This window comes from Pseudopipra pipra, chromosome 6, assembly GCF_036250125.1.
Source record: "Pseudopipra pipra isolate bDixPip1 chromosome 6, bDixPip1.hap1, whole genome shotgun sequence".
Taxonomy (NCBI): domain Eukaryota; kingdom Metazoa; phylum Chordata; class Aves; order Passeriformes; family Pipridae; genus Pseudopipra; species Pseudopipra pipra.
The window spans coordinates 37,857,065-37,884,323 of record NC_087554.1 but is presented as its reverse complement, the minus strand read 5'-3'; the positions used below and the strand labels follow the sequence as shown (position 1 = coordinate 37,884,323).

Sequence of the window (27,259 nt, the reverse complement as noted above, 5' to 3'; positions counted from 1 at the left end):
TCAGCCCTCTCATTTTTTCTTAGAAACAATTCCTTGAAAAGAAGAGAGAAAACAAAATAACACTTAATAGCACCAGTACAAAAAGAAAATAAAGCTTGATTTCTACTTCCTCAGAAGCATTTCTGAGAGAAGCTTTGTATCCTGGTACATACATCTGGACAGTTTTGAGGACATGTAAAGATGACTTAGAACTGCAGATCATGGTGGCAATACCACTTAAAACCATTTTAAAATAAAAAACAAGTAAACTCTCAGGGCAGCAGGATTCAGGAATAGCAACAGTGAGGAACAATTTAAGGCTTGTATGTATGCTCCCACTGTTTAGGTGTACCATGTTTGGTTGAAGGCCACGTGACCCCTTCTGTGGAGCCAAAACTTCACATCGGACAGAGGACTTTATGCCCCAAACTGTGCAAGAACAACACTAGCCCTTGAGGTTAAAGACAAGTGTATAGGTAAAAGCTTTCCCATCTCCTCCTCCCTTTTATGCTATCAGTGGAAGGCTTAAAGTTACCACATACACAGAAGGTCAGTTGAGGTGAGCATCTTCACCTCATTGAGGTACTTAAAAGCTCATATTTATCCTGCACCATTTTTACATGCTCTCCTAGCTGCTCTTTCCAGCATTCTTCCATAAAAAGCAGGTTAGGACATGGAATGGGATCATCCCAGTATCTACCTGCTAGCAATGAGAAATCTCCAGACAGGACAAGTGCATCCCCAAAACAACAAGTGAGTGAGCACAGGCAAGTGCAGACAAAAGGGGACAAAAAAGTATTGTCAGACTTCCATAAACTTTATGTGAGACCTGGTATGTTCTACAGGAGAGAAGTAGTATGAGTGTGTTATAAATTTTAAGTTTTGACTTTAAGTCAAAAAAAAGTACTAAGAGAAGAAAGAGTAAAGAAAGCGGTCATTTGTGGAAAGAAATTTTCCAACTCTAACAGTACATCAGGGACACAAAATTAGGCTTATTTGTGTCATCACACAGGATAACAAAATTAAACTAATGTTAGAGCTAGACAACTCACCAACAGGATATCAAAATTAGATACAACTGTTTTCATTCATTTTTCAAAACTTAACATTTGAATAGTAAGCAATATTTATCTGTAGCAGGCAGACCCCCTTTAATACGTTAAAACCCCTATATCAACATCCACTTCTTTACTAGGTTAAAAAAGCATGTGTATATACATACATACTTCAATAAGGAACTGTGGACATTTCATTTTCCATATTTATTTTATTTGCTACATTCTATACTTAATAATTTCATGTAAGTGTTTTAAGAGACAGCTCTTCAAGAAACCTACCTCCAAAAAATTATGAACTTTGATCTTTCCTTCAGTCCCAACTTGTATGGGATCAATATGACCAGGTAAGGGCAGTCACTGCAGAAACTCAGGTCACACTCTCAAGTACCAAGGGTGGAGCCTTCAAGGGGAGACCACACCGTCTGCAATTTAATAGTGTAACTTGGGGTTTTTTCTACATGTTTCACCAATTGATTGCACGGTCAGTTAACTGATAACTTACCATTCTGCACATTTCCTACTTCAGTAAAATGCTGCAAAAACAATTTAGGAGCCCCTGACAATTCTCATCAGTGACAATGCTAAGAACTGCAGGAATTGACAAGAACAGCCACTTCACCCTCCCTTTGAGTCAGAAAGCAGAAAAAACTGCAAGATGGATTGTGATACTATAATTCTGGGGAAAATATAAGCTACAGCTACACTACAGAAATCAGTCAGACTTATAAACAGCCAAAGGTACTCTGCAAGCCAGTGCATCTAACCCTGAAGCAGGGTCGTAGCTAGAATTACCATCATGAGATTTTGTTCCCATCCTTTCTTAACTCTAAAAGCTTCTTAGCTTTTGTTATTATCACACTATAAGACTGAAAAAACCACAGTTACTGCACTGTAGACATTCAGTGAAATTATTTAATTTTCTGTATTTTCTAAACCACACTAAATTAAAATCAGTAATGGATGAATTATTATTAATGAAGTGTATTAAACTCTATTCTGTAACATAAAGCACTAGAATGTTGGCTGTGCATGAATGACACTCAATTCAGCAACAAAAATAACGTCTAAACACACATGCATTGTATTCAATAAGGAAGATGAGAAACATATAGGCAACAGTCTTAAGATGCACCAGCTACACACTTGGGAAAGAAATTCTCAGTAAGGAAAGGAAGTGTTTAGTTCCACTAGCTACAATGACAGACTAACTTCATCCCTTCAGATTCCATGGAAATTATGAATTAGTTAAAGGATTGAATTTCACACAAGTGAAAATTGATGTTACACTTTGGTTCTCTGGGGCAACTACTCATCAGAAACTTGAGCCTGAACATGGCATTATACTTCAGTCAGATTCAGAAGAGCTGTTATGAGATATAATAAAAGCTAAACAGTGCTCAGATTTGAAGGCTGTCAGGAAGTTTTTGCAGTTATTTCTGCATCAGCCATATGACTTAAGATGATCTGAAAAAAAAACAAACAAAGCACAGATGTTGCAAGCACAAGAACTAAAACGAGTACTATTATCAAATTTGGATTTGTCCCATATAGTTGGAAGAATTATGACCAATAATGTACAACTCTAAAAATTTAAAAGTGACCTTAAAGTCCACAGTTTTTACCTCAGGTTTAAAAATTCCATAGGAAAAAATAATTTTAGGAGACCCATGAGAGACACCCTCCCACCCGAGAAAGCCTTAAACACACAGCACTCAGTTTAGCAAGATTTACTGCTGAATTTAATTTCTGTGTCTATGAAAGATAAGAGTGCTTTTGCCTTTAAAAATTTAGCAGGCAACTAAACTGAACATTATACACAGTAAGTATCTTAGTATTTTATTCGTTGCATCTTTTATACAGAATAAGCTTCACTGATATTTAATTCTCTGCAGTATTCTGCTGATGTAGCAATAAAAGATTACATTATAAACAAAGAACAAAATTTTTGACTTGAAATTTTTTTAAATGTATGTAATTTTTGCAATTGACAAACAGCATTACAATTACTGAAAAAAAGTGAAAGAAGCACATAAGCTATGGCCCATTTTTTTAATCTCCAATTGATAGTTTTTCTATATTTATCATAAATATTGGAAGCTAAGCTCCAGCAACTAAAAACAAACATACCTATAAATTCCTAGCAACTAGGATTCAAATAAAGAAGAAAACATACAACAACAACAACGAAATTTCTTTTCACTTGAGTTGACATCTGCGATCTATTTACACTGTATAAGTTAAAATTCCACATGATCATGATGGGTAAAGAATTTTGAAATAACCTGTTAAGCACTACTTAAAATGGCACTGTTGTAACTCCGGTCTGGGATTTTAAAATTGCTAAAACAGTGAAAGACAATACACTGCAGTATGCCTATACCATTATAACATAAAAAAACCCTACTCCATAAAGTGTCACTGAGATGGCTCAATCAAAATAATATGCATTTGTATCTTTATCAAGATAGATATTACCGTAAAAATGCTCACATTAAAAAATATAGTTATTATAGTTTGGATTTTCATTAAAACTAGAAGGGACTACATGAGCCAAAGTATGAGGAATTTGTATATAATGACATGCTTCCTCATTTTATAGCACTAATAAAAATAACAGAGAAAGCTCTATTATAAATCTTTAATAACCACAGTATAATTTCCTATTAACTTTTAAAAACTTTACTATGTGGGTGTATGTGCATGCATGTCTGCATAAACACACGAACACACACACACAAAATCGAAGTGTATATATTACACATACACACGTATCCACATTCCTGCATACAATGCCTCCATAATGCAAACAATATGCAGGGACTCCTTCATGTGACAATCACATGCCACATGCCATGCTTTCTTATTTCTCTTTTTATGTTTATCCAGTAAATGTAATAACACTTTCATATTTGGCCAAATGAAGTGATTTAGCCGTAACACCACACACCAGAAATGACACTGCAAATACTGCTGATGAACAGTTGAACGTGAAAGCTCACCATGAAATGGAATGTAAATTATTCTAAAAATTAGTATTCAAAGTTTAGTTAAATATTGTGGCAAACAACTTGGAATTTATAGAAAGTTTAAAATGTAATTCACATTACAAAGACTGGAGATATCTTATAGATAGAACTTTTAAACATGGATATGACTGGCATTTATTTTTAGGCTTACTTCTATTAGAAATAGACTTGTTTCCTGTACAGGTGATGCTTTGTCTATGCCATATACAGTAGAAAAATAAATTCTTTAGCAACCTAGAAATAGTTTATAAAACTCTTGAAGTTTCATTTTCTTCGCTAAACATGCCAAGAATAGACTGAAAACTATAAATAAAAGCTATACAGACAACAGGTAAAGTAGAACAAGTTAAGAATACTACAATTTACAGGACAGACTTTATTGTACTATTAATTCCTGTGTGCTTTGTAATAGGAATAGGGTTGACTTTTCTATGTTTTCTTAAAAAAGATAATTACTTGCAAGAATATAACACAATATCAAGATAATTTATAATATACATGTACTTCAAACAGCAGCCGGGTTTATGGTATCATAGTAATCTAGAATGATAATCAAAGTCATAATTAGAAGTACAATACCTAGGACATAAGTGGGAAAGGCAATTTTTATTTTTGGAAAATGGAGCAAATCAAACTCTTAAAAGCCTTAATTCTCAAAATCATCTATTTACTATAATACATACAAGAAGATCTTAAATCTTGTTATAAGTGAAGATTACAACAGTGACCATCATAAAGCTTTTTTTTTAAACGACACAAAACATTCTAGCAGCTGAATGAGCCACGACTTCCTTCTTTGCAGACCTAAAAAGGTACATTTTGAGCATGAAAGAAAAAAAGCTGCTAAGAAAAGTCTCACAGGTAGTGTTTATCTATGGTCTCCCCTTTGCTACAATTTGTAACCTTCTAAATTTTTTATCACTATCAAAATATTTAACCAAAAGATTTTTAAATTAAGCAGCATTCTTTTACAGCAAAATTGGTACCAATATAAAAGTAAAATAAATGAAAAAAAAAAGATAATTTAAAAATACAGAGAAAAAAAAAATCAGTCATTTGAAATTTTAGTACAACATACCACAGGAAAAAAATATGAATACAAGTTTATGTGATCTTATATATATACACTCCAAAGAGGTTAATTGTCAGTACCCAAAGTATTTATTGCTATGTATTAGCAATGCATTTTTGTATATCTTTAGAGGGTCACATAAAAATAGATTTAAAGAATAGATTAATTGAAGTCCTAGATTAAAACATAGTTTGGTTTAGAGAATTTTACTACAACAAAAGTCATGTTTATGTATGAAAAGTTATATAACCTTATATGAAAATGTCATGAGCTATTTTCTAAACACTACATGTATTCCCAAGTGGGAAAAATTAAAATATCTAAAATATATTAGATTAAGTTTACAAGACCATCAATGATCTTTTAAACATGCAGCTGTTTACAGAATTAACAGTTTTACAAAATGTTTAGTTCAGTAATGGAACATAAAGAAATAAGTAGGCAACATCAAAATTTTTGTACAATATTTGAAACTCACTTTTACAACAAGCATGTCCTTGGTATTGTGCTGTAAGAAATAATAAGCAAGTTCACCCACCCTTAAACTGTCCACAGGTTTACTTATATGTAAAGATGGATGGTGAAGGATTGTAAAATTCTCAACAGTGCATTTCGCATTCTTCCATAAACCACCCTAAGCATACCATCACATAAGTAGCCAGGAGATTACAAAATAAACTATATCTGGGCTTTAGTTGTTTACACAGAATGCCTGAATGTGAAGAAAATTGCCAAAAATAGCATGTTAAATAACAAAAACCAGCCATAAAGCAGGCTGTAAGCATTGAATGTTTCATAAATGTAGTTTTTTTAAATCATTAAATTTCTATAGAAAAATTTTATTCACAATATCTTGTGACAAACTGTCACAGGAATGATATAGTGATTGCAATAAGGTATCATGCAGCAGCAGCTTTGTACTTTATAGCTATTTTTGCTTTTAAAAATTAAACCTCTCCAGTCATGCTTATCACATAGTTTTTATCTGCAGTGTGTACAAATGAGGAACACAGTACGGGATGTAACAAAAAGATGTCCAATCAGCTGGATGGGAATTATTTTCCATAAATATGAAGTACATTACTGTATCCTGAAACATGCATGTCTACAGCTTGTCCTTACTGTCCAGCGCCAGGCTGCTTGCAATCATCTTCTGTCTATATGATACCGAGAGGGTCTGCTGGTAACTGCGACTGTATCAGCTGAGGCTGCAGTGGTGGCGGCAGCTGAAGGGGCACCATGGGCTCCACCATCTGCACTGGGTTGGAAGGCGGTGGCTGACATGCCACTGGGTTTGGTGCTTCTACAATCTCCCCATTGTAAAAGAAAAACTGACATTGTTGAATGAAGGTCTCTATAACTGATTGGTGGATTTTGGTGGTAGAAAGAAACTCTCTGTTTTCAAAATCAGGTCTCATCAAAGTAGGCCAGAAACAAATCGATAAGTTATCAGCAGTCATAAAGTTGGTCTTATATTGTTGACTAACCCTGAAATGAGAACGACATGCACAGTGTAAATTAAAACCAGTATGCAATCAACTAGAAGTATTTTCATAGCTCTCTTAACTGTAGGCATTATTACCAAATCTCAAGACTTTTGTTGCTTTCCTCCAGCAATCCATTAAAACAATTGTCTTTGAATTTTTTAAGTGATTATGCAGAAGAAAATTTAGAAACCATGACACTTCCAGATTTGCACAGTTAACTAATATAAATCTGACTAAGCTTTTAATAAAAAAAAAAAAAAAAATTCAACATTCCACCAGCATTTTGAAGGATAATAAGAAACAAACTGAAACAGGTTCTTCACTTATGATCTAACTTCATTATTGCAATGCTATTACAAAAAAACCCAAAACACCTCCAAAGAACAACAAACCATCCTGTTACCAAATTTATCATCTACAAGTAAATGCCTCCTCAGAAAAAACAAAATGCTTTTCACAGTAATAGGCTAGAGAGAGCCAGGATATTTCGTTTTTTAAAAAACACTCTTCATTCTAAAGTGACATCACAATTTTATCTAGAAGAAATTACTGAGAGACACATGAAAAATCAGGTCTTAATAGATCTGACAAACACCTAAGATATGCACTCAGCTGGGAACATGCAATTCATATATTACAATAGACATCACAAAGGTAACCAAGCTACAGTTTTCCTGCAGAAATAGATAGAAAATAAAACTTCAGAAATTTGTCAGTTACAATTTTGAGGATTAACAAGAGCAGCCCACAAGAATTTCTGACAGCTGGCTGTAGTCCATAGATTCAAAAGCTGTGAAAACCATAGTAAACACTAGAATTAATGCTATAAGAAAATTTACATGCATTTACAATGCATGTATAATGGTAAACATAAAGGGTAGACTTCCATTTTAGCATGTGCATTACTGATTCCAAATAGTGTGAAGGTACACAAATACTGCCTCTCAATCTGTTTTGAATAAGTTTGATCCAAAGGATATTTCTGAGTGACAGTAATATTTATAATCTCTTTCCTTAAAAAAAATTATATTTTAACTTCATTTACAGATTGAAGAATAAACATAAGCTTACGCTTACAGAAACAGAAATACAAACTTACCTTTTGCTTAGTATTATTATTATTAACATGCTGTATCTACATAATCATTAGACCCAATAAATGAAGCAATGGGAACTTATGGCTAGAGAGAAACAAAGAAGGGCATTGCACCTCTTCCCCAATAACAGAATAACATAAGAACAATCGACTGCATTCTCTCCTGTGCTTCATTTTACCTTTGTACTTTCTAAAAGTAAACAAAAACCTACCAATCTGTATGCTGTCTCCTATGAAACTTTCTCAAACTACTTTAGAACCTTAGTGCTTAGCAAATGCCCGTTTACCTTCTTCTACGTTCACTCAAAATGAAAATGAAGAGTCTCTTTCTCTTGATCCTGCCCACTTCCTCCACTGCAAAGTCTCAGGACCTTCACACTGTAAACCTGCTCTATGATCCAACTTCAAAAGCTGTACACCTATGTTTTTCCTGACTTTAGAGACACATTATGCCATATTAGCCCTTATGTATAAAGGGACTCATTATCAAAGAATAATCTAAAACACAACCAATATCAAAAAAGGCAGTGTCAATCCAACACTATCCTGTTTCAACTCCAGTCTTAAAAGCTCAGTTCTGCTAAGTCAGTTAATCAATCACAATTGGAGAGCTGGAATGCTCTGAAAGGTGTCTATAACACTAATGAAAAATTCATCTCACTGTTGCCATTTATTAAATTCTCATGGTTATTGGTCTCATATTTATATGTTGTGAATAATACTTGTATTTTTTGTTTCAATAACCAGGTTCTATGCTTGTGGATACACCAAAATATCAATCACCAACCACTATTAACTATACAACAGTAGCACATTTTTACTCTAATGACATAGGATGCAAAAACAAAACATCTAAAACATTAGCCTGTGATGAGAACTCTTCCATCATGCAGAAGACTGCTTTATCTCATTTAACGAACAATTCATTTGACAAACACTTCCCTTTTAATTATACACCAGCAGTAATTTACCACAAATTAATTTCCTGAAAATAAATATTGACTGCCAAGAATTTAGCTACAAGTTCCCTTTAAAATCGAGCTGTATCTACCTCATTCTATATATGCAATTGCTTACGCTCAAGCAGTTTTGTTGCCGAATTGAATGCAACTACCTGATACTGCAAATGAGACAAGACAAACAAGAAAAGATTATTTTGTTACTAGCAACCTGCTAAAGTCAGTCATCATTAATAGAGAGTGGACCAGACTTGAAAGCCAAGGCCAGTGTGCATCACTTATGTTGTCCAGTAAGTTCCATGATGAATGTGCTTCATTTGTTTGTAGATATGCATGTATTAGAACCTATTCAGGAATTTTTAAAATTATGTTTAGATCTTTTACTTGCAGCAATCCAGGTACTTGACACTGTACATTTAGCTATGCTAGGCAAATAGGTGATCAGATGAAGACTTTGACAATTCAGAGAGTGCCATTCTTCCACAAAAATTTCTATCAGGTCAATTAAGAATCAACAAAACATTTCTAATAACTGTGTCAAGTCTGAGATGTTTAGTTTTACTTCAGATACATGCAAGCACATCTTACAATTCTGTAATATGGATATTTGTTCAATGATACAGTTTTATCTATTTTAGGGCTGAATTTGTATTTGACAAGATTAATGGAAAAATTGATCCATTTCCCTGCAAAGGAAAATGGACAACTTTTATTAAGCAAGTCGTATACGTGACGGAAAGAAGTGTAAAAGTAGGTACCTAAATTCTAAAATCTCTTATACGTTCAGTGAAAAGGGAAGACTCCTTCTGAATTGCAAAAGAGATTACCTACATTCTCCCTATTGACTACATAGGGAAGTTAAAAGTTCTTCTTTCTGCCCCCATATTACATGCTCAGTTAGATCATTACAAATACCTGCCAAGACACAAACACAAGGACAGTACTCCAGAACAATTAAATGTCATGAATATACATATATATATACATATATATATATATATACACACACAGAAAGTTGCCTGGCTGAAAAGTACCACTGCAAAGAAGTATCAGAAATTCCTAGTGGACCAATTGAGCATGAGTTGGCAAGGTGACTCTGTACCAAAGAAGGTCAACAGTATCCTAGGCTGCACTAGGAGTGCTGCCAGCAGGTCTAAGAAGGTGATCTTTCCCCTCTACTCAGCACTGCAAAGGCCACATCTGGGATTTAGCTCTGGGCTCTCCAGCACAACAGACAAATGGACATGCTGGAGCAAGCCCAATGAAGGGACACAAGAATCATTAAGAGAGCAAGGATCTCTCAAACGAGGGGAAAAAAAAAAAAAAAAAAAAGCTGAGAATGTGAAGATTTCTTAGCCTCGAAAAGCTCAGCGGAAATCTTATCATTGGTTTTAAACATTCGATAGGAAGGTGTAAAGAAGATGGATTGAGACTCTTCTGAATGGTGTCCAGTGACAGAACAAAAGGCAAGAGGCACAAATACACACAGGAAATTCTCTCTGAGCAAAAAAACCCACATCTTTACTGTGAGGGTGACTGAGCACTGCCACAGGTTGTCCAAAGAGATTGTGGAGTCTCACTCCTTGGAGACACAAGGCCTAAGTGTACACCATCCTGGACAACCTGTTCTAGTTGACTCTGTCAAAGCAATGGGGTGGAATTAATCAATCTTCAAAGATCCTTTATAACGTCAACAACTGGGAGCCTGTTTAAAAATGCAGAAAAAAATATCACAAGCTAATCTTTAAGTGATAGATTACTGGATAATGAAGTTTTATGTTAAAAAAAGTTACTTCAGTTTTTGCTTTTTCTTTTGGCAATTGATACAACTTAAAACAAAATAGAAAAATACTAAACCTGTTCAGATGTGTTATTATGTATCTGAAGACATCATAGTTCACTGGGTGGAATTTCTTCACAATTTCTTTCAACTCGTGTAGCCGTTCTGTCTTATCCATGATTTCTATAGAAATAAGTGACATTTTCTGACATATCTAGAAAGACATACTGAATAAAATATTGCTAAATCTTTTTCGTAGTATAATAGTATAGATAAGACATCCACAGAGAAATATCAAGTAAGAAGGTATTTTATAAAATTCCTATTTGCATAGAGTAACTTTTTCATTATAGATGTTAACTACCTAAGTACAAAAATATTTTTCTGAATTTAAGCAGAATTATTTATCTGTGTTCAACAGCAAGGAATCACTTGATTAGCTTACTGTTTACTTGTAGAATAACAATGTGACACGGTCATTTCTTGTTAAGAGTTTCCTCTTAAGCAGAAATATCTTCACATGAACTTAGAATATCTTAAGCTTCTCAGTTATTCAAATAATAAAAAAATTACACATAGGGCTGGTGCAGTTATTTTAAATATATGGTTTACAGAAGAACAGGGATTTTTCACAGGCCTAAGGGACATAATCCACACTTCAAAGAGGAAATAAACAATATGTAAAAAAGAAATACCTAATAAAATAACAATTTTATTTTAAAAAACCCCAAAAGTAATGCTGCTGATAAAATGCTTGTGAAAAGTACCCTAAAGGATTGTGGAACCAAACATTCTGCAGAACGTACTTCTAATCCATGATGATTCATACAATAAAAAGGAATACAAGTTTACCTCTATTACTTGACTGCATTGCTAAAAAGAACCTCCATCTATCCTACTTCCATAGAGAAAAATGCTAAATATAGTCCAGTATATAAATATAAATTTTAAGTGGTATTAATGGCATTTTAAAACAGTAAGTTCACTTCAATTCTAAGCTATTTAATGTTTTGACTGGAATTTAGCTTTTATACTTTTAAGAAAAAATAAAACCAGATTAATGACATTCCACAAGCAATATGCCTGAAAAGTAGAGCAGAAATACCACAAATAGGTACCTACACATATCATCAGAAAACACAATTTCTAACAGCCTATATATTAATCAAGTCTTAGGCTTACACCACTGTTTTCATGTCTTGAACAAAAAATACTTAGGAATAATGTACATCACAGTTGTACCCTGCAAAAAAGCATAGTGGTCTTTTTCTGAAACAGATTGCTGCCAAAACAAGAGAGACACTCGTAATTTAAAACTTATTTACTATGAAGTGCCTGGAAAACGTTTGTAAGGCAAACAAAACTAAATATCTTATAAGAGTTCAAAAAGAATATGAAAAAAATCTAAGAGAATTGAGAATTACCATAATATCCCATAGATGTGTGTGATTTCTAAAGCCTACTCTGAATGTAAGACTTTATGGATTCAAGGGGTTTTTTCCTATTAACAATGCAAATCCACTCCAAGAGATTTCATCCTTTTCACCACAAATAAAAAATGGAAAAAAGGAGATTTCTACCAATTAAATTTTCTAGGAAAAGGAGAAATATTACACTATAACTTATTTCAAAAAAATAATGTATTACATTTATTTCATCATATAGTTACTACTTTTAAAGAATATTTAAAAGTGTACATGTCTAAGCCATTTTAAAAATATTCAGTGCAGACAGTACTTTCAACTTATAATGAAGTAAAAATAGCAATAAGGGCAATGAAAATAACACTATTAAATCAAGAAAAGATTGTTTATTACTTACTTGATGTTTCTAACAACTCTTGATGCAAAGAGTAAGGAACTAATGGATCTGGTAGATCTGCAAAAAAAGCTTTAAGAGCCCCAGCCACTGCATTCACTGTTACTCCCATTGACTCTAGACTGATATTATGATCTGCAAAAAAAAATTAAACAGCAGTGTAAGTAAAACCTACCACTATCATTCCTTATAGTATTTTATAAAAACAAGAGTTTATTCAAAACACTAAAAACTAACATTTTGCCAAATGGTTGTTAAAAAATGCACAAAGATGAACCTATTGATAAGCTGCTATCGCACTGACCCACATGAAATCAAATATAAGAAAATCTGACAGTATAACAGAACAGCAGAAAATCAGAAAAATGAAGTCATCTGTTTCTCCATGAAGACTTAAATGTTTTTGTCTTTGTCATTGAGTGGTTTCTGATTAATCAAGTTTGCTCAGTAATGGGTTTTAAATTCTATTTCCGAAAATGTCATAAAACAGTAAAGTGAGGCATAAAAAATAGGATCTTTATTTTCCTTAATATCTACAAAGAATATTACTATTTTCATAGTCTCAACTTCACGATTAATATCCAAGAACTCTTAAGAAGTGTTTTCATTTTGAAATATAAACACATCAAACTGAATAGCCTAATTTATCAATCACATTTCATTATATTCTATAATGACAAAGGCTGTGTTAGAAATTATCAAGACTTAATTGTTAATTTATATTATTCAAGAAACCTTTCAATAAAATAAGTATCAAGAATTCGTATTTGTGGGGGATAAGAAAGATAAGCGAACATGAATGCCCTAATGCCCAGAACTGATGAACTGTTGACAGAAGGAACAGCTATGACTACATTTAAACTCTTTTAAACACTAAAATACCACCTAGAAAATACTTTAACAGCACTTAATCCAGCTGCAACAAGATTCCATCCCCATCTAGTGTTTAAACAGAGCTTCACTGGTAATAACCTGGAGTATACCAATACAACCTACCAGAGCATTAAGTACTCAGTGGTATGAAAGTTGGTTTGAAAGTGCAATGTTTTTATACTGCATTGTGATAACTCCATGGAGAATTCAAGTTCTGTTTTGGCTTTAAATAATAAAATCTGTGATTACCTTGATCAAACTGTTTTTGAATGTTGTCTTGATCCGTTTTATTCCCACTAACACGGTACAGGCCTTCAGTACATAAACCTTAAAAGAGGAGGAAAAATAAAGATTAAAAAGCAAGTTTATATACTATAGAGCAAAACAGAATCAGTTATAACCACTAATTCAGAAACTAAAAGTAGGAATACAAATCTTAAGTCCCTAAAAAGTAAACACATTCATGGTTATAGCGATATAGAACTACCAAAATACCAGTTCTCTATTGAGTCCACTATCCCATTTTTAAGAATCAGAGGAAATGACATTGTAGGATAACAAGAACTTGACTGCAGACATCTGTGGAATAATTTACCCCAAATTATTCTCTTACTGATCTCTATTAGACTGTTGTTATTTTCACTTTTTTTTTTAATAATCAAAATCCTAAATTCTGTGGTACCCACAACATTTATGTTTCTAAAAACTGTCTTCACATTTTAACAACTTACTACGGTGAGCAATAACACACTAAAAATACTCCACAGAAAATGTATCAAGTATTTGTAACTCATTCTGATCTTTTAATTTCACGGTGTAACACACTCCTGTATAGGACAAGAACTTCATCTTCCAACATGCTTTCCCTTTTACCATTTATATTTTATAAACTTTGAATCCATTTTTCTTCACTTCTTATCTTAGGTAAATTATCTCATCATTTACAAGTCTTTCTTTAGGGGTGGGGAAAGAGGGGAAAGGGAGAAGGGTGTTAGGAAGCAGAGGTTCTCCATGCTTCTCATTACTACTTTGTTTGACTATGCGTTACAGAGTCATCATAATTCCAGCAGCCATTCCAGGTAAACATCCAACAGTATACCTTTATTATGCACATGCACACATGCACAAACTTGCTCACTCCGCTCCACTGACTATGCTTCCTATCACATTGCTACCTTTTTTGCCCACAGCTACTCACTGAATGAAAGTGTCCATTCTGATAATCACACCATTACTCAAGATCTTTTTCTTTGTTAATTTAGAACCCATTAAGGAATATAAGCAGTTTACAGTTCCATAATTCTCGAAGTTACCGTCATGGGTGCAAAATTATCTATATGCTAGATCTTCATAACTGTATTTGATTTTATAAAAAAAATTCACAGGTTTCAGAGCTTTATGAAATCTCTTGGCTTTTTACCATCACAGGCCAATAACGGAACATATTTTAGATTATCAGATCAATACATAATTCCTCTGTCACACCACACACAGTCCACGAGTGTGCCTTTTAAGTTACCAAGAAACATTAAGAATCTTGTTACAATGTCCTTAACTGCTTCATACAGCTGGGAAATTTATAACAATTTCATACAAACTCTTCTAACTCATTTTATCCTTCTTAATGCCTTTACAATTCACATGTCTCTTTACCACCTGCATCAAGGCCATTTTAGTAAGTGTTTCTTCAATAAACTTTTATATCTATCATTTAGCTTTCCAAATCCATAGCCAAGAGTCTTCCTCTTGTAAATATACACCTAAACAGTCCTTTCAAAAAACCTGAGCCTTGTTCCCTGATATCCTCAAAAAGCACCAGAAGATATAATGTGGTGGCACAGGGCAAAAAGTAATTTCAGTGATTCAATAATTTCCACGTGTGAAAGGGGTTTCAAACCCATTTTTAAAAAAATGCCCCCAACGTGCTAGTGTGATCGCAGGCAGACACACTTTGCACTCCTTTTCCAGAAGCTGTAAATAAATACAAAAAAAATCACTGGTAGATAAGAACAATCTAGGATTAAGATTCTCTTTGTTAAGTATGGGAGAATTCTCAGTTGGAGACCCTACAGCTCCAGGGTATTCTGTGTTTTATCCAACTACTTTTCAGTTTCTTTCTGCACAAAAGGAACTGAATGTGCTGCATTAGCAGTTAGTGAGATGTCTGACACAGTCACTGTTTAGTCAGTGTATAAACCTTGAATACTTGAACTGGGCTGCTCTGGAGACAGATGCACTAGTGTAGTATCTGAGAAACACAGTACTTCAGAAAATTTTCAGATTAAACAAGGAGATGAATTTAGGCAACTTCCAAAAATAGCAACATCCTGCAATTCTGGACTCAGCTAACTAAATTTGTTCTTTGAATTCCTCAAGCAAAAATTTTTCTTGCTTGTGTATATTCTAGAAAGTAATGCTTCATGAAACAGTTGGTCAACTGTCACTACACTGTTTCCCTAAGGCACAAAAGGAGACAAGTTTAATCTGTTTGTGTGCATAAACACAGCTAAAAATCTTAAAGTATTATTTTTTAAGTAATGCTTCAATTCTCTGTTGCTTTCTATTATCCAACCAGGTCTCTCTAATGCTTGTTACACCAAGATCTTCATCATTTATCAGACATTTCAGTTCACTACTTTTAGCTTTTAAACTCCTGCATATCTATACTATATATCTATACTGAAAAACAGCACACAACATTTTTTTTTCTGACAGCTTTTAGAAGATTTGGTTCCTTCATCTGCAAGCAGGTTGATTTTTCAGAATTCTTATCTATGTTCTTATCCTGCTTCCATTCTGGTCCAGCTGTAATTTTCAACATTACCAAACACAATGGCTGCTGTAATATTATATAACAGAATCATCTGATTTATTGGCTTCTCTGTCCTGCTAGTTTTACAACACCTCTAAGTTTAAATAATTAGCTCTTCCTTACTTCACGTCACAATAGCCTATATTTACTTCAAGACAGAGCACATCTCCCTTGCCTAGACTATCCTTTTCCTAAAGTACCTGCTAGTGCCTAATAAATTCTCTTCTTGTACCTTCTTTTTTGCTGCCAGTTGTGATCAGGCTTCCAGCCTATCTAACAAACTTCACCACATGGGGTTCAAGGCATTTTGAAGAAAATGAGCAACGCGGATCTGCACCTATATGCATAATTAATTTGTAGGACACTTCCATTCTTAGGCACCAACATATTTTCAAAACTCTTTGTTGCTTCATAGAACATACTAACTTCAGCACAAGGCCAGACCAAAGTCTACCTGGTACAATATCCACTTCCTATACCACATACTCAGTGTAGTAACACTGAGTAATATATGCTTGAGAACAGACATGGGAAGGGCAGGAGAGAAAAAACAACAAAACCCAACAGCAATCTTTTGTGATATATACTCCCAGCTTCCTGGAGACGGTGGCTTACATAGGCTTTTGCATAAGGTGTTTTAATAGCCACTTGGGGATTTATCCTTCACTAACTCATTGAAACCCCTTTAAGTCACCTACTTGTGGTCTTTACATCGTGGTAAATGCAGCTTTGTTAGTCAGGAACGTACATCATGAAAGCACACCGACTTCATGCTCATTACCTGAAGTTTTCATAAACATTTTTTTTTCCTTAAAAAGAAATAGTAACTTCTCTACACTTTCTCAGCACTCATTTTATAAATTTATGTAATTTCTCTTCCTCAGGAATGTTCCAACTCAATCAGTTCAGTCCCTCTTTATCCAATAGTTACCATTATTGCCATATGCAGTAACTTTTCCAATTCTTTTCTATTCTGAGAAAGATTAAACCAAATTGCAACTAGGATTCAAACTGTGTGTACAGAATGGAATTATGTAAGAGGATGATTTTTTCCCCCCATAACACTCACTCTCAACTTTTTTCTTTTTTGCTTGCTTGATAGCAAGTACAGAGAGGTTAAGTTTTCAGAGAGCTGTCTATGATGATCTCAAAGCCTTTTCCCAAGTGACAACAGGTATACTGACATTTAGACTGCTAAAAAATCATACAGTGTCTGCTAACAATATCCACAGCCAGGTTCTTCTATCGTGTTCTGTCTATGTTTCTGAATACATGCCACCTAATCACAGCAAGTCTCTCTCCCCAGTTCAATTCCTTCCCATAAAGTAGCCAATGGAATGTTTCAGGGCTCATTCTCCACTACAATAGCTGAGACCATTATTCCCACACTTACCTTTGTAAATTCTGCGATCTATATAATTCTCCAATTTTATTCCACAGACTGACCTTTTCAACCCCTATGCTACAACACAAGACTAAAGGAACTGCCACTTTACTAATCCAAAACAGTAATTTCTATGTATACCTAGAATGTAGAGCAAAGAATTCAAATTCTTTATGTAAGAATCTAGCACTAACTTTACTTACATAAAATACATTCAAAATTCTACATATGTTCTTATCTACACATATCAACACTGACATTTAAAGACCCATGACATTCAATTCACACACTGAAAATCAGAACCAAAAATAAGTGTCTTACTGCTTCTTGTAACAAGATAATTTTAGCATATTGAAATGTTCAATAAACAGTAAGTAGTGTAAAAAATAAGCAGTCCTTTTAGAAAGACTCATATAATAGGAAGCTCTCCAAAGCTGAATTAACACTTTTATAATTTACTCTAACCAATTATTAAACAAGGTATCAATCACTTTATGCAGTGTCACTCAACCACTTATTTCATGGCCTGTTCATTTCAAAAGAAGAATACAAGACTTCAATTAATATGACATTACAAACACACCTACGAAAAGGTAGGTGCATTCTTTGCTTCATTAAAAATGATGACATCTGAAGATACTCTAATTTTCCATACATAAATCTGTTTGGTCACTTTGGGCCTGGAGAAAGTTAGGGGAATAAGTGGAGCAGATAAGTACTGTACACACTCTGCAAAAGATATTGACATCTTGGTCCTATCTGCATGGTTTAGGAATTCTTTATATAATTCCTATGATGTTTCCTTTGAAGAGATACCTTAATTAGCAATACAGCTCAAGCGCACAACATGTGTTTATGAGTATTTCAAAACATATTTGTTTACAGTTTTCAGTGATTCTCTCGCACTACTAAATTAATCCATGTGCTCCTCCTCCATCCGTCTGGTAGTCAAGTCTTCTGTTAGGAGAAACAACTGATGCCTATTTTACCCTCCTCTCAAGTTTGTACAGGGTTTCCTCTCTATTGATCAATTCCAAAGTTGCCAACACAAACTGGTGTAGTCTCCTAACTACTGAAACCTATTCTATGCCCAATTTTGAAGTGATCACAGAAGGGATTCGCAGAAGGTCATCTAGTGCAACCTCCTCCTGCTCAAACAAGGGTCAACACTGAATTCAGATTTGGTTGCTTATCTAAACTTACCTTGAATATCTCCAAGATTTCTAACAATCTCTCTGGGTAACCTGAACCAGTGCTTAAATAACCTTCCAAGCAAAAGTCTTTCCTTTCCTTCTAATCAGAACCTTGTGTTTTAATGACATTGTACTTCGGTTCTTTAGCCTGGGTGCACCTCCTCACAGGTATGGGAAGCTACTTTGGGGCACCTCTTCAGTCTTTATCTCTCTCAGTTGAACAAACCCACAGATTACAAACTCCAGCCCCTGACCCTCTTCTGCTAGACTCAAGTTTGTCAACACTTTTCTTGTAGTATTTCAGACAAGGTCTAACAGGTGCATAGCAAAAAGGAATAACCACTTCTGCAGCTGTAGTGCCTCCCTTTCTATTGGGACAGTCTAATACCGAAGGCTTGCTTAGCCTATTCTCCACCACAACCGCAAGATCCCTTTCATTAGCACTGATACCCAGCCACTCAAGTCCTCAGCATGTACCACTGCAGGGTCCTTGTAATTCTAGTTGCAGGACTTGGCACTTGACCTCACTGAATTCTATCAAGTTCCTATTGTCCCATTCCTCCAGCTTGTCGACCTGCCCCTGAGTAGAAGCCCCGGCCTCAAACACATTAACCACACCACCCACTCTAGGATCACTCACCAACATGATGAGGGTACAAAATACACTGCAGAGCTATTTAAATCTACTGTTACTGTACCTATCCAGAATCAAGAGGAACAGTCATGGCCCATGCCGGTTTTTTTGCTAAACATACAGCTTCACAGCAGTTGAGTCAACTTAACTGATCATTGTGACTGAAAAGGATGGTCTAACTCCCTGCCTCATCAATCACTGTTTCTGTCCCTCCCTTGTTCCTGCTTCCTGCCTCATGCTTGTTTGGGCACATATTTGACCCTTAACTTACCAGCCACAATACTACACAGCAGGACCTTGACCATTTTTGCTGATACAGACTTCCAAGACAGTGAACTCCACTGATTGAGAGATGTCTGACAAGTACCCAAAACAAGAAAGTGGCAGAAACATAAAGCGAAAGAGAATATTCCTCCTGGCTATTACACCATTTCTTACGAAACTACCAGCTCTCATACATGAGGCTGAGGTGGGTGGAAACTCCTGTCCTTTTCTGTTCTCTGTCCAACAGAACAGGCTCCCAAAAGCTTCTAGCTCTCCCAAGACCCTTAAATAAAAGGAGAGATAATCAATCTTGAATTTTTGGATTTTCCAGCCACTGGGAATATACTTCCACGATTTAGCAGCCTTTTTACCTCAACAGGCGCTGCTGACTCATTTTCGTTGCCTATTTCTACCCAGTTCTCTGGAGATAACCTTTGTCTTATCTATACTTTCAGTGTAAAAATCTGACCTCACAGCAGATTCAGCATAAAAGATCTGGGTATGTGAATTTCCCTGTGAGGGAAATTCAAAGAAGGCAATATTCTATTACTTGAATTACCTCCAAAATTGTAGATTTAGCAGGATTACAAAAAGGTATAAATATCAAAAGCAGTAATTATTGTAGATATACCGAGTATGCAATTTTTAATTTCACCTATAGCTCTCCACACGGACCATGTGAAATATTAAATGAGATATGATTATGGTTCTGTCAAATTCATTCTTCGTTCTTTATTCTGCTTCTTGTCTCAAAAAATTAACTAAATTATTAAAATACAAATTATTCTAATAACCTTCTCTTCCCTCAATTGTTTCATGTACAATTAACACTGTATTAATGCCATCAGTTTTCTATGACGTACAGAATCTAAAATTTATAATCTGGTCAATGAAGTACATGGATATCAATATCCTATTAAAAAATTTAAAAAACATTTGAAAACTCGAGAAAAAAACCTTAAAATACTGCTGCTATTAAAATTTGAATATCATTGGGGGCTAAATTTACAAAATGCTAAAACTGCACTTGTATTCATAATATTAATTTGATGTCTTTTTCCTTGGTAAACAGAACAAAATATAATCTATACCAAACTTTTCACCAACGAATAACAACGAATACAAAAAGTAAATCCAAAACACAAAAAAATATTGAAATATTCAAAAACCCCTCACATGCTAATAGTATTAGTTAGCACTAGTCATGTTGCCTGAATCATTGTAAGTTTGAGAAAGTTAAAAATAATCAACAGTAGGTGTTGAATAGTACACAAACAGTACATGAAATTTTTTACCACCAAAGTGGTGGTGTAAAACAGCATAATGTTACTAACAAAACACTCAAGCTACAAACTTGCCATAAACATGTACACTCTTTGGAGTTAAAATTAGACATTCGATATTTTTACATGATATTGCAATACAAAATTCAAACCATATTAACATTTTATTGAAGTTAGACATTAAATTAGCCTTCAGAAATCTGTGTTCCTCTCTCTCAAACAAAATTACCAGAGTATCAGAATATTCCTCTTACACTCCACTTGGTAATTCCTAGAGAAACAGAATTCATGCAATTAATACAGTCTAACAGTTTTGCTTCAAAAATTATCTCAATTCTGCTGCCTAAATTTAGAAAAAATGAGTTGTACTAAATAAGGTAAGGGTCTACACTGGACAGTATTTTTTTTTTAAATAACAGGTTTTCTTTTTCTAGCATGTCTTAGCTGAGCACAATTACTTCTGCACAAAAACAGTCACTACAATTTTCTTAAAAATCAAATCTCTAGTTTTCCCTGCTAAATGCATTTCCATAAGCCTGGTTTACAGAAAAGCAATACACTTTAATAGTTCATTTCAAGTGATGAAACAAAATGAACTTCTCTTCAGTCCATCAGGAGAAAGCAACAAAACACACCAGAACAACTATATCATCAAAATTTTCTTTTGGAAGCCTGTAACTGAAAATAGTCAAAAAGTCAATTTACATAGCTGCCCTCATGAGCCAGTTACAAACTGATTTGCAAAGAATGTGATAGAGGCAAAAGCATACTTGGAGTTATACATGTTAACATCATGGAATTATACATGTTATATGTCATGCGTGTCACTAGAGAAAGTATTCATATCGTCCATAAAAGGTTACAATAAGATCACAGTATCTTTACCATAAGTTTTCCTGAAAACATTATACATTTATATGAAGATATTTAGTGGAAAACTTGATAACTCACAATTATCAAGTTACTTACCTGAAAAAAAAAACATTCTTTTGATCATCTTGTTCAATGAACCAACAAGAAAGAAGTCTAACAACCAACCAAAAGATTATTCATCCTACTATAATTACAACGAGTTCAAAAATTATAATCATGGACAACGTGGAAACACAGAAGTGAAGTTTGTTTACAGTATTTAGCAAAGCTTTCCTCATTTCTTATCCAGAAGTAACAATATCACAAAATTTAAGATAATCTTACAAGGTATTATGCTTTTTTTTTTTTAATCAGTAGTTCCAACAAGCCCAAGTATTACATGCTATTGCTGCTTCATACTATTGGTATCAGTGACAGCACACACTGCTGTGAAATGCAGGTTCTGACACAATCAGAGCTTATCAGGTTTAGATCTCCTCAGGTATTAACCACTTCGCTCCTCAGTTTCTACTTTCAACACTATCAGAAAGATTACAAAGGGATTCAAAACCTATATTACATTTCAAAAATAAATTGGTTGACTCTACAAAACTAAATCAATTCACAATAATGCTTCCTGTTGGAAAATACCAAAGTAAACAGAACACTACATCTGCAGGCCCTGACTTAGGATCCCTTATCTTTACCAGATCTCCCTTTACCTTGACAGGATTCATATGGCTTCTTCAAAAGAAAAATCTGTTGATTTATAAAAGGCTAGAACTTTTCAGCTCCTGGACGTACTTTAATTTTTCCAAATTGTCCCTTTTCTACTGATATGCACTTTTTTTTTGGTGAGGATATTCCAGAATTATGGAAAACATCTGAAACAGAGAAAACTGTTTTTCACACTGCATACTTTCTAGCCTCAGTCACAGTTTAGATGAGTGGCTAGAAAGCACCATCTTGTATAATGGCACAAAGCAGAAATTGGGAACATTAAAAATTAAGATTAGCCCTTCAAATTGAGATTAATCACATCTTCACAAATTCAGCAACAATCCAAATTACAAAGGGAAGGAGATGAACTCCGTGAAAGTACCTTAAAAGGAAAAGCTAAACAATTATGTCCTCTCTAGGAGAAATATACGGATTAGCCAAGTTGGACAAGACTGCACTCCTTGATTAAAAAGACTGGTATTCAGTGCAGTTAGTACTGACAGTAGGCTGACTTGGTAAGAGACAGCTGACTATTGGATGACTCCCCAGGGCCAAGAAGCTTTATCAAACAGGAATGGTACCATTCTGGACTCCAGCCTGGAGCCAATAGATCCTGACTTGCCTTCTGCACACTGATAACCTCCAAATCTGTATTTGTGGAATTTTCTCAGACAGTCCCAAAATTAGTGACGTGAGTCTATCTCAGTACAGGATTTGAAAGCAATGCAAGTGAACATCCTCCTCTCTCAAAAGCAACAAATAGATTCTATCCCTGCTTGAAGACACTCAAATACCTACAGCACATTAATCCAATATAAAAATAATACACACCAAAAATAAAACTTCCACAGCCAAGCATGGAGGCTGAAAAGAACACAAAAGCTACTTACATAGAATCCAGAGCAGAAGAAAGAAAACTGTAATACAGATCAAAAGCAGAGGTTTTGTTCTAAGTGCTTAACAAAACAAGCAAGACAACTACTGTCTTCACAGCCACAAACAAAGTAAGCAGATGGCACAGCGTTTGTCCAGATTATATGTATGGCCAGAATTAAAATTCTCCAGCTGCACAGCAGCATCCCAGGATGAACTAACCTATATCCAACCCACTAAAGGAAAAAGCAGTGCCTCCTGAGTAATCACTTTTGAGAAACTCCTACATTTTGAACACATAGCAGCTTAACTAAACATGTTTAAAAGACACGTCATGAGAGGAGAGTAGAAGTGCTAAATCTTCTGGGTGCTTGTATGATTTGGTGACTATGAGGGGGAAAAAATAAGGACAACAAATAATGTTCCCACACCATTATAGCTTTCTCACTCCACAAGCTGGTGAAAATTCTTCGGGAGAAATAGCCTTTTATTTGGAAAGTTTACCACAAAATGAACAGATATTAGACAACAACACTTTTAAGCAAATAGAACTTTCTTTAGAACTGGATTTATAATTTTGTTGTTTGAAAATATTCTTAGAAAGTTAAACACACTCAAATCAAGTTACTGCTAGGTCTTACAAACTCTTAGAAGAGTCACTTGGTCTTCAGTACTGGAGAATGCCGGTTTTATACAGGTATACATAGTAACACGATGTAGCCACTTTTAAAGAACAGCAATTCAGACAGTGTCACCCATGATATTATGTTGGTTTGTTTGGGGATACTTTTGCAACATAAAAAAGCAAACACAATCTATACATTAAACTGCCTATGCCACTATTACTCCTTGCCCTTCTTCCTCCTTCCCCATTTTTAACTGGGTGAGGTGGAAAAAGCAAAAGCAAGAGGGAAGAAAATACAGTTCTTACCTTTAAGCAAGGAATCCATAGAAGGTAAAGATTAAAGACATATTTATGCTAACATCTCTGACTCCAAAAAGATCAGTGCCTGAGGTTTCAACTCATTTTTTTATTGCAATAATGCAGTATGTGAACCTGTAAAAACAGCTATTAGGCTTACCACCAGTAGTAATTCTTCTGGAAACACTACTCTCACAGATGGCAGCAAAACTGAATTTTACCATAAGAAAGAAAACCCTTCAGTTTTACTCTTGCTAAAACTGCTACTGTCATCTTACAGCCAAAATTGTATTACAGAACTAAGCAAACATTGAAAAAAGTGCTGTTTTACTTTATGCTAAACAATGTCATAAAACAGCCCTATGGGTGTTTAAGCTCAGTCACACTGTCACTTGCTCCAAATATAGCAATACAGCATTTATGAAACTTCAGAGCAAGCAGGATCTACACACTAACTGAAAACTGGTGCTCACAATCTTTAAAAACAAACAAAATAAAAAAAAAAAAACCAACCTCAAAAAAACAAACAAAACCCAACCACAGGTCACTCCCAAACCTCAAAACAAATCCCAGCTCCTAACTAGTCTTCTGTTGGACCAGCAAAATCATCCTACTTGCCTCATGGTCACACAGTTAATAGGCTGAAAGCAGGGACAAACACACAACCAGGAAGCCAGGGAGAAAGGAGAGAGAGAAAACCAAAAAGTCATTTGCCATTAGAAAAAGATATAAGTTTTTTAAATTACAGGAAACACATTAAACTTCAAACATTTGCCAAAAAGTAATTAAGTATTTGTATAAATAAAGTCAAAAGACATATTAAGCACACAACTTAGAAAGCACATTCTACTTTTCAAATGTGCCTAGCCCACAATTATTTATTTCTAGGACAAAATTCTAGAAGTACTTTAAAACAGAAAATGAGCGGCTTTACTCATTATGCAAAGTGGGAAAGTCTTTCCTCCAACAGTCCTCCTATCTTACCTGTATCTTCAATGAATTGCACACATTTTTCAACAAACAGAGGTATCGGTTTCTCAGGTGTAACCAAATCCTGTAGGGGCATCCCAAAGTAATTACTTTCCCAGTTTCTACGGATTGGAGGATTGAATGTCTTAGTTTTCTTTTTTGGCTACAATAAAACAGAGTTATTTAAGTAATATTCAAGTAACATTTTAACTAACTCATATTGCAATCATTCAGTAAACACAAACAGATCACACAAACTGAGTGAATAAAAATTAAATGTACTTTCTAAATAGCATACATTAGATACAAAGCACTCAAATAACTTCTAAAAGGTTTGGCCCTTTTTGTATCACGTTAGGAACAGGATAACCCAATGTATCAGTAACTGAAATACCACAGGAACAGAAATAGAGTGCTGTGGACAAGTCTTTACATACTAACTTTCAACACTGCTCACAAATGAATCTATATGAATCACATTTGATTCATGACCTCTATAAAAATTATTAAGATAAAACTCTGAAGTTCTGCATATAGTTAAAGATACAAAATAATCTTTATACTACAACTGTACAAGAAACATGATGATGCAGAATGTATAACAATCAATCTCAAAGTTAAAGTTGCAGGCACTCCTATTAAGCATGATTGCTTTGTTACAAGCACAGGACTTTAGCCAAAAGAAGGTTTGCATACAATCAAATCTAAGACATGTTTCATATGGAGTTTTATTGCTTGCTTTTATTTTTAATTTTTTCCCTTGAGAAGAACTTTAATCAGTGGAATTGATAAATCACCTTTGGATGATTACAAGAATTATATTGTATTAGATACCATGTTTCATCTCTGAATGTTGATGAAACCACATTACATCATCAAAAATATTTATTTAGGCAGCATCCAGTTCAGATTACCAACAGCTGAAAGCACCAAGCTGAAGCTAAACTGTATAAAATTAAGTGAAAACATCTTTGTCAAATGTGGAATTAAAGACCATTTTAGAGATAAGTCCATTAAGGCAGCAAAGAAAGGAAAAACAATTTAAATGCTTTTTTCCTAGGTGTTCAGTGCATATCCCCCCATCTTAGAATAAATGAAGCAGCACTCAAGACTCTGTATTTTAGATCAACAGGATAGAAAAAGACACTGTGACTCTTGGAAAGCAATCTGGTTATGGAATAATAAACCAGGATTCTACGGAAGCTATATGAAAATTATAAATATTATTATCTGTGTAGAATACCTGGACATAGTACAACATATTAAATATATCTGCAATATTGGAGTAAAGAATGCTTTTTTCTAATAGTTGTCCTGCGTTTAGAAGAATGGTTGCAAGGGACAGAGACATTAACTATGACATTAATCAAGTATGACATCATACACTCAGGAAGGGAGAACGGTTTCTTAGGTGAACTGTCTACCTGAAATCAGTTTAATCTCCAAACTGGAAAATGAGAATTTGTCTAAAAAATGTAAAAAAATTGGAAAGAAAAAAAAAGAATAAAGAGAAAAAGAAAAAAAAACAACCCTGAAGTCCTTTGCAAACTTGTCTAAAAGTAGAGTAGGAGAAGAGACGATAATTGCAAGACAATTCCATAAACATGAAATGGTTATTTCACTAGGTAGAGTTACAGCAATAAGTTTATCAGCTATTTCCCATTATATATCATTATGCATTTTGTCTCTCCAGTCCAATATTTATTAAAATCTCTCTCATGATTTCTCTTTTTTTGGGCTGTGAGTGCATAAACCCTCCACTGACAGAGCAAATAAAATCTTCCTGCAAATTACACTATCTACACAACCTTCACAAAAAACACTTCTGTAAACTAAAAACAAGAGTTTAAGGCATTAAAAAACCCAACATGCTATTTCCTGATTTGAGACTTCCATGCTTTCCTTAAGTTGTGGGTCTAGACTTCTTAAGTAGAGAACTTGTCCTGAACAAAATGGTGTGTTACTGTGCGAAAGACCTGATCTTTGCCAAAAGATCAACTAATTTCAGGGAAAAAAAATATGGATCTCATTTCCAAAAAAGTATGTTTTAGTGACAGCTTTTTTTTAAATCCCTGTTTCCCACTCTGAGAAAATAGCAGCTTTTCTGATCCAGATATAGAAGTGAACTTTTATATTTGCTAGTCACAATAATGGCTATCAGAAATTTTCTGTGTAAGATTAACTTTTAAAGTATCTCTAATGAAA

The 27,259-nt window shown here is 34.4% G+C and overlaps 1 protein-coding gene and 1 long non-coding RNA gene across 4 annotated transcripts in view; one reads left to right on the top strand and one right to left on the bottom strand.

Moving 5' to 3' along the window:
• Positions 1–4,419: 4,419 nt before the first annotated feature.
• The window catches only part of ARHGAP5 (Rho GTPase activating protein 5), a 45,818-nt gene continuing 22,978 nt past the window's right edge, over positions 4,420–27,259 (bottom strand). For 2 of the 3 annotated variants that reach the window (XM_064658562.1, XM_064658563.1), the window contains 5 exons: positions 25,070–25,217; positions 13,398–13,475; positions 12,279–12,410; positions 10,535–10,640; positions 4,420–6,623 (listed from right to left, as the gene is read on the bottom strand). In XM_064658562.1, the coding sequence (XP_064514632.1) occupies positions 6,293–6,623; positions 10,535–10,640; positions 12,279–12,410; positions 13,398–13,475; positions 25,070–25,217 (795 nt within the window). In that variant the 3' untranslated portion in view covers positions 4,420–6,292. Of the gene's footprint in view, positions 6,624–10,534; positions 10,641–12,278; positions 12,411–13,397; positions 13,476–25,069; positions 25,218–27,259 lie in introns of those variants that run through there. The other variant, XR_010431374.1, reaches the window with a different exon arrangement.
• LOC135415980 (uncharacterized) lies at positions 23,697–24,597 on the top strand. The gene is made up of 2 exons (XR_010431375.1): positions 23,697–23,826; positions 24,527–24,597. It is a non-coding gene; the product is annotated as an uncharacterized LOC135415980 (long non-coding RNA).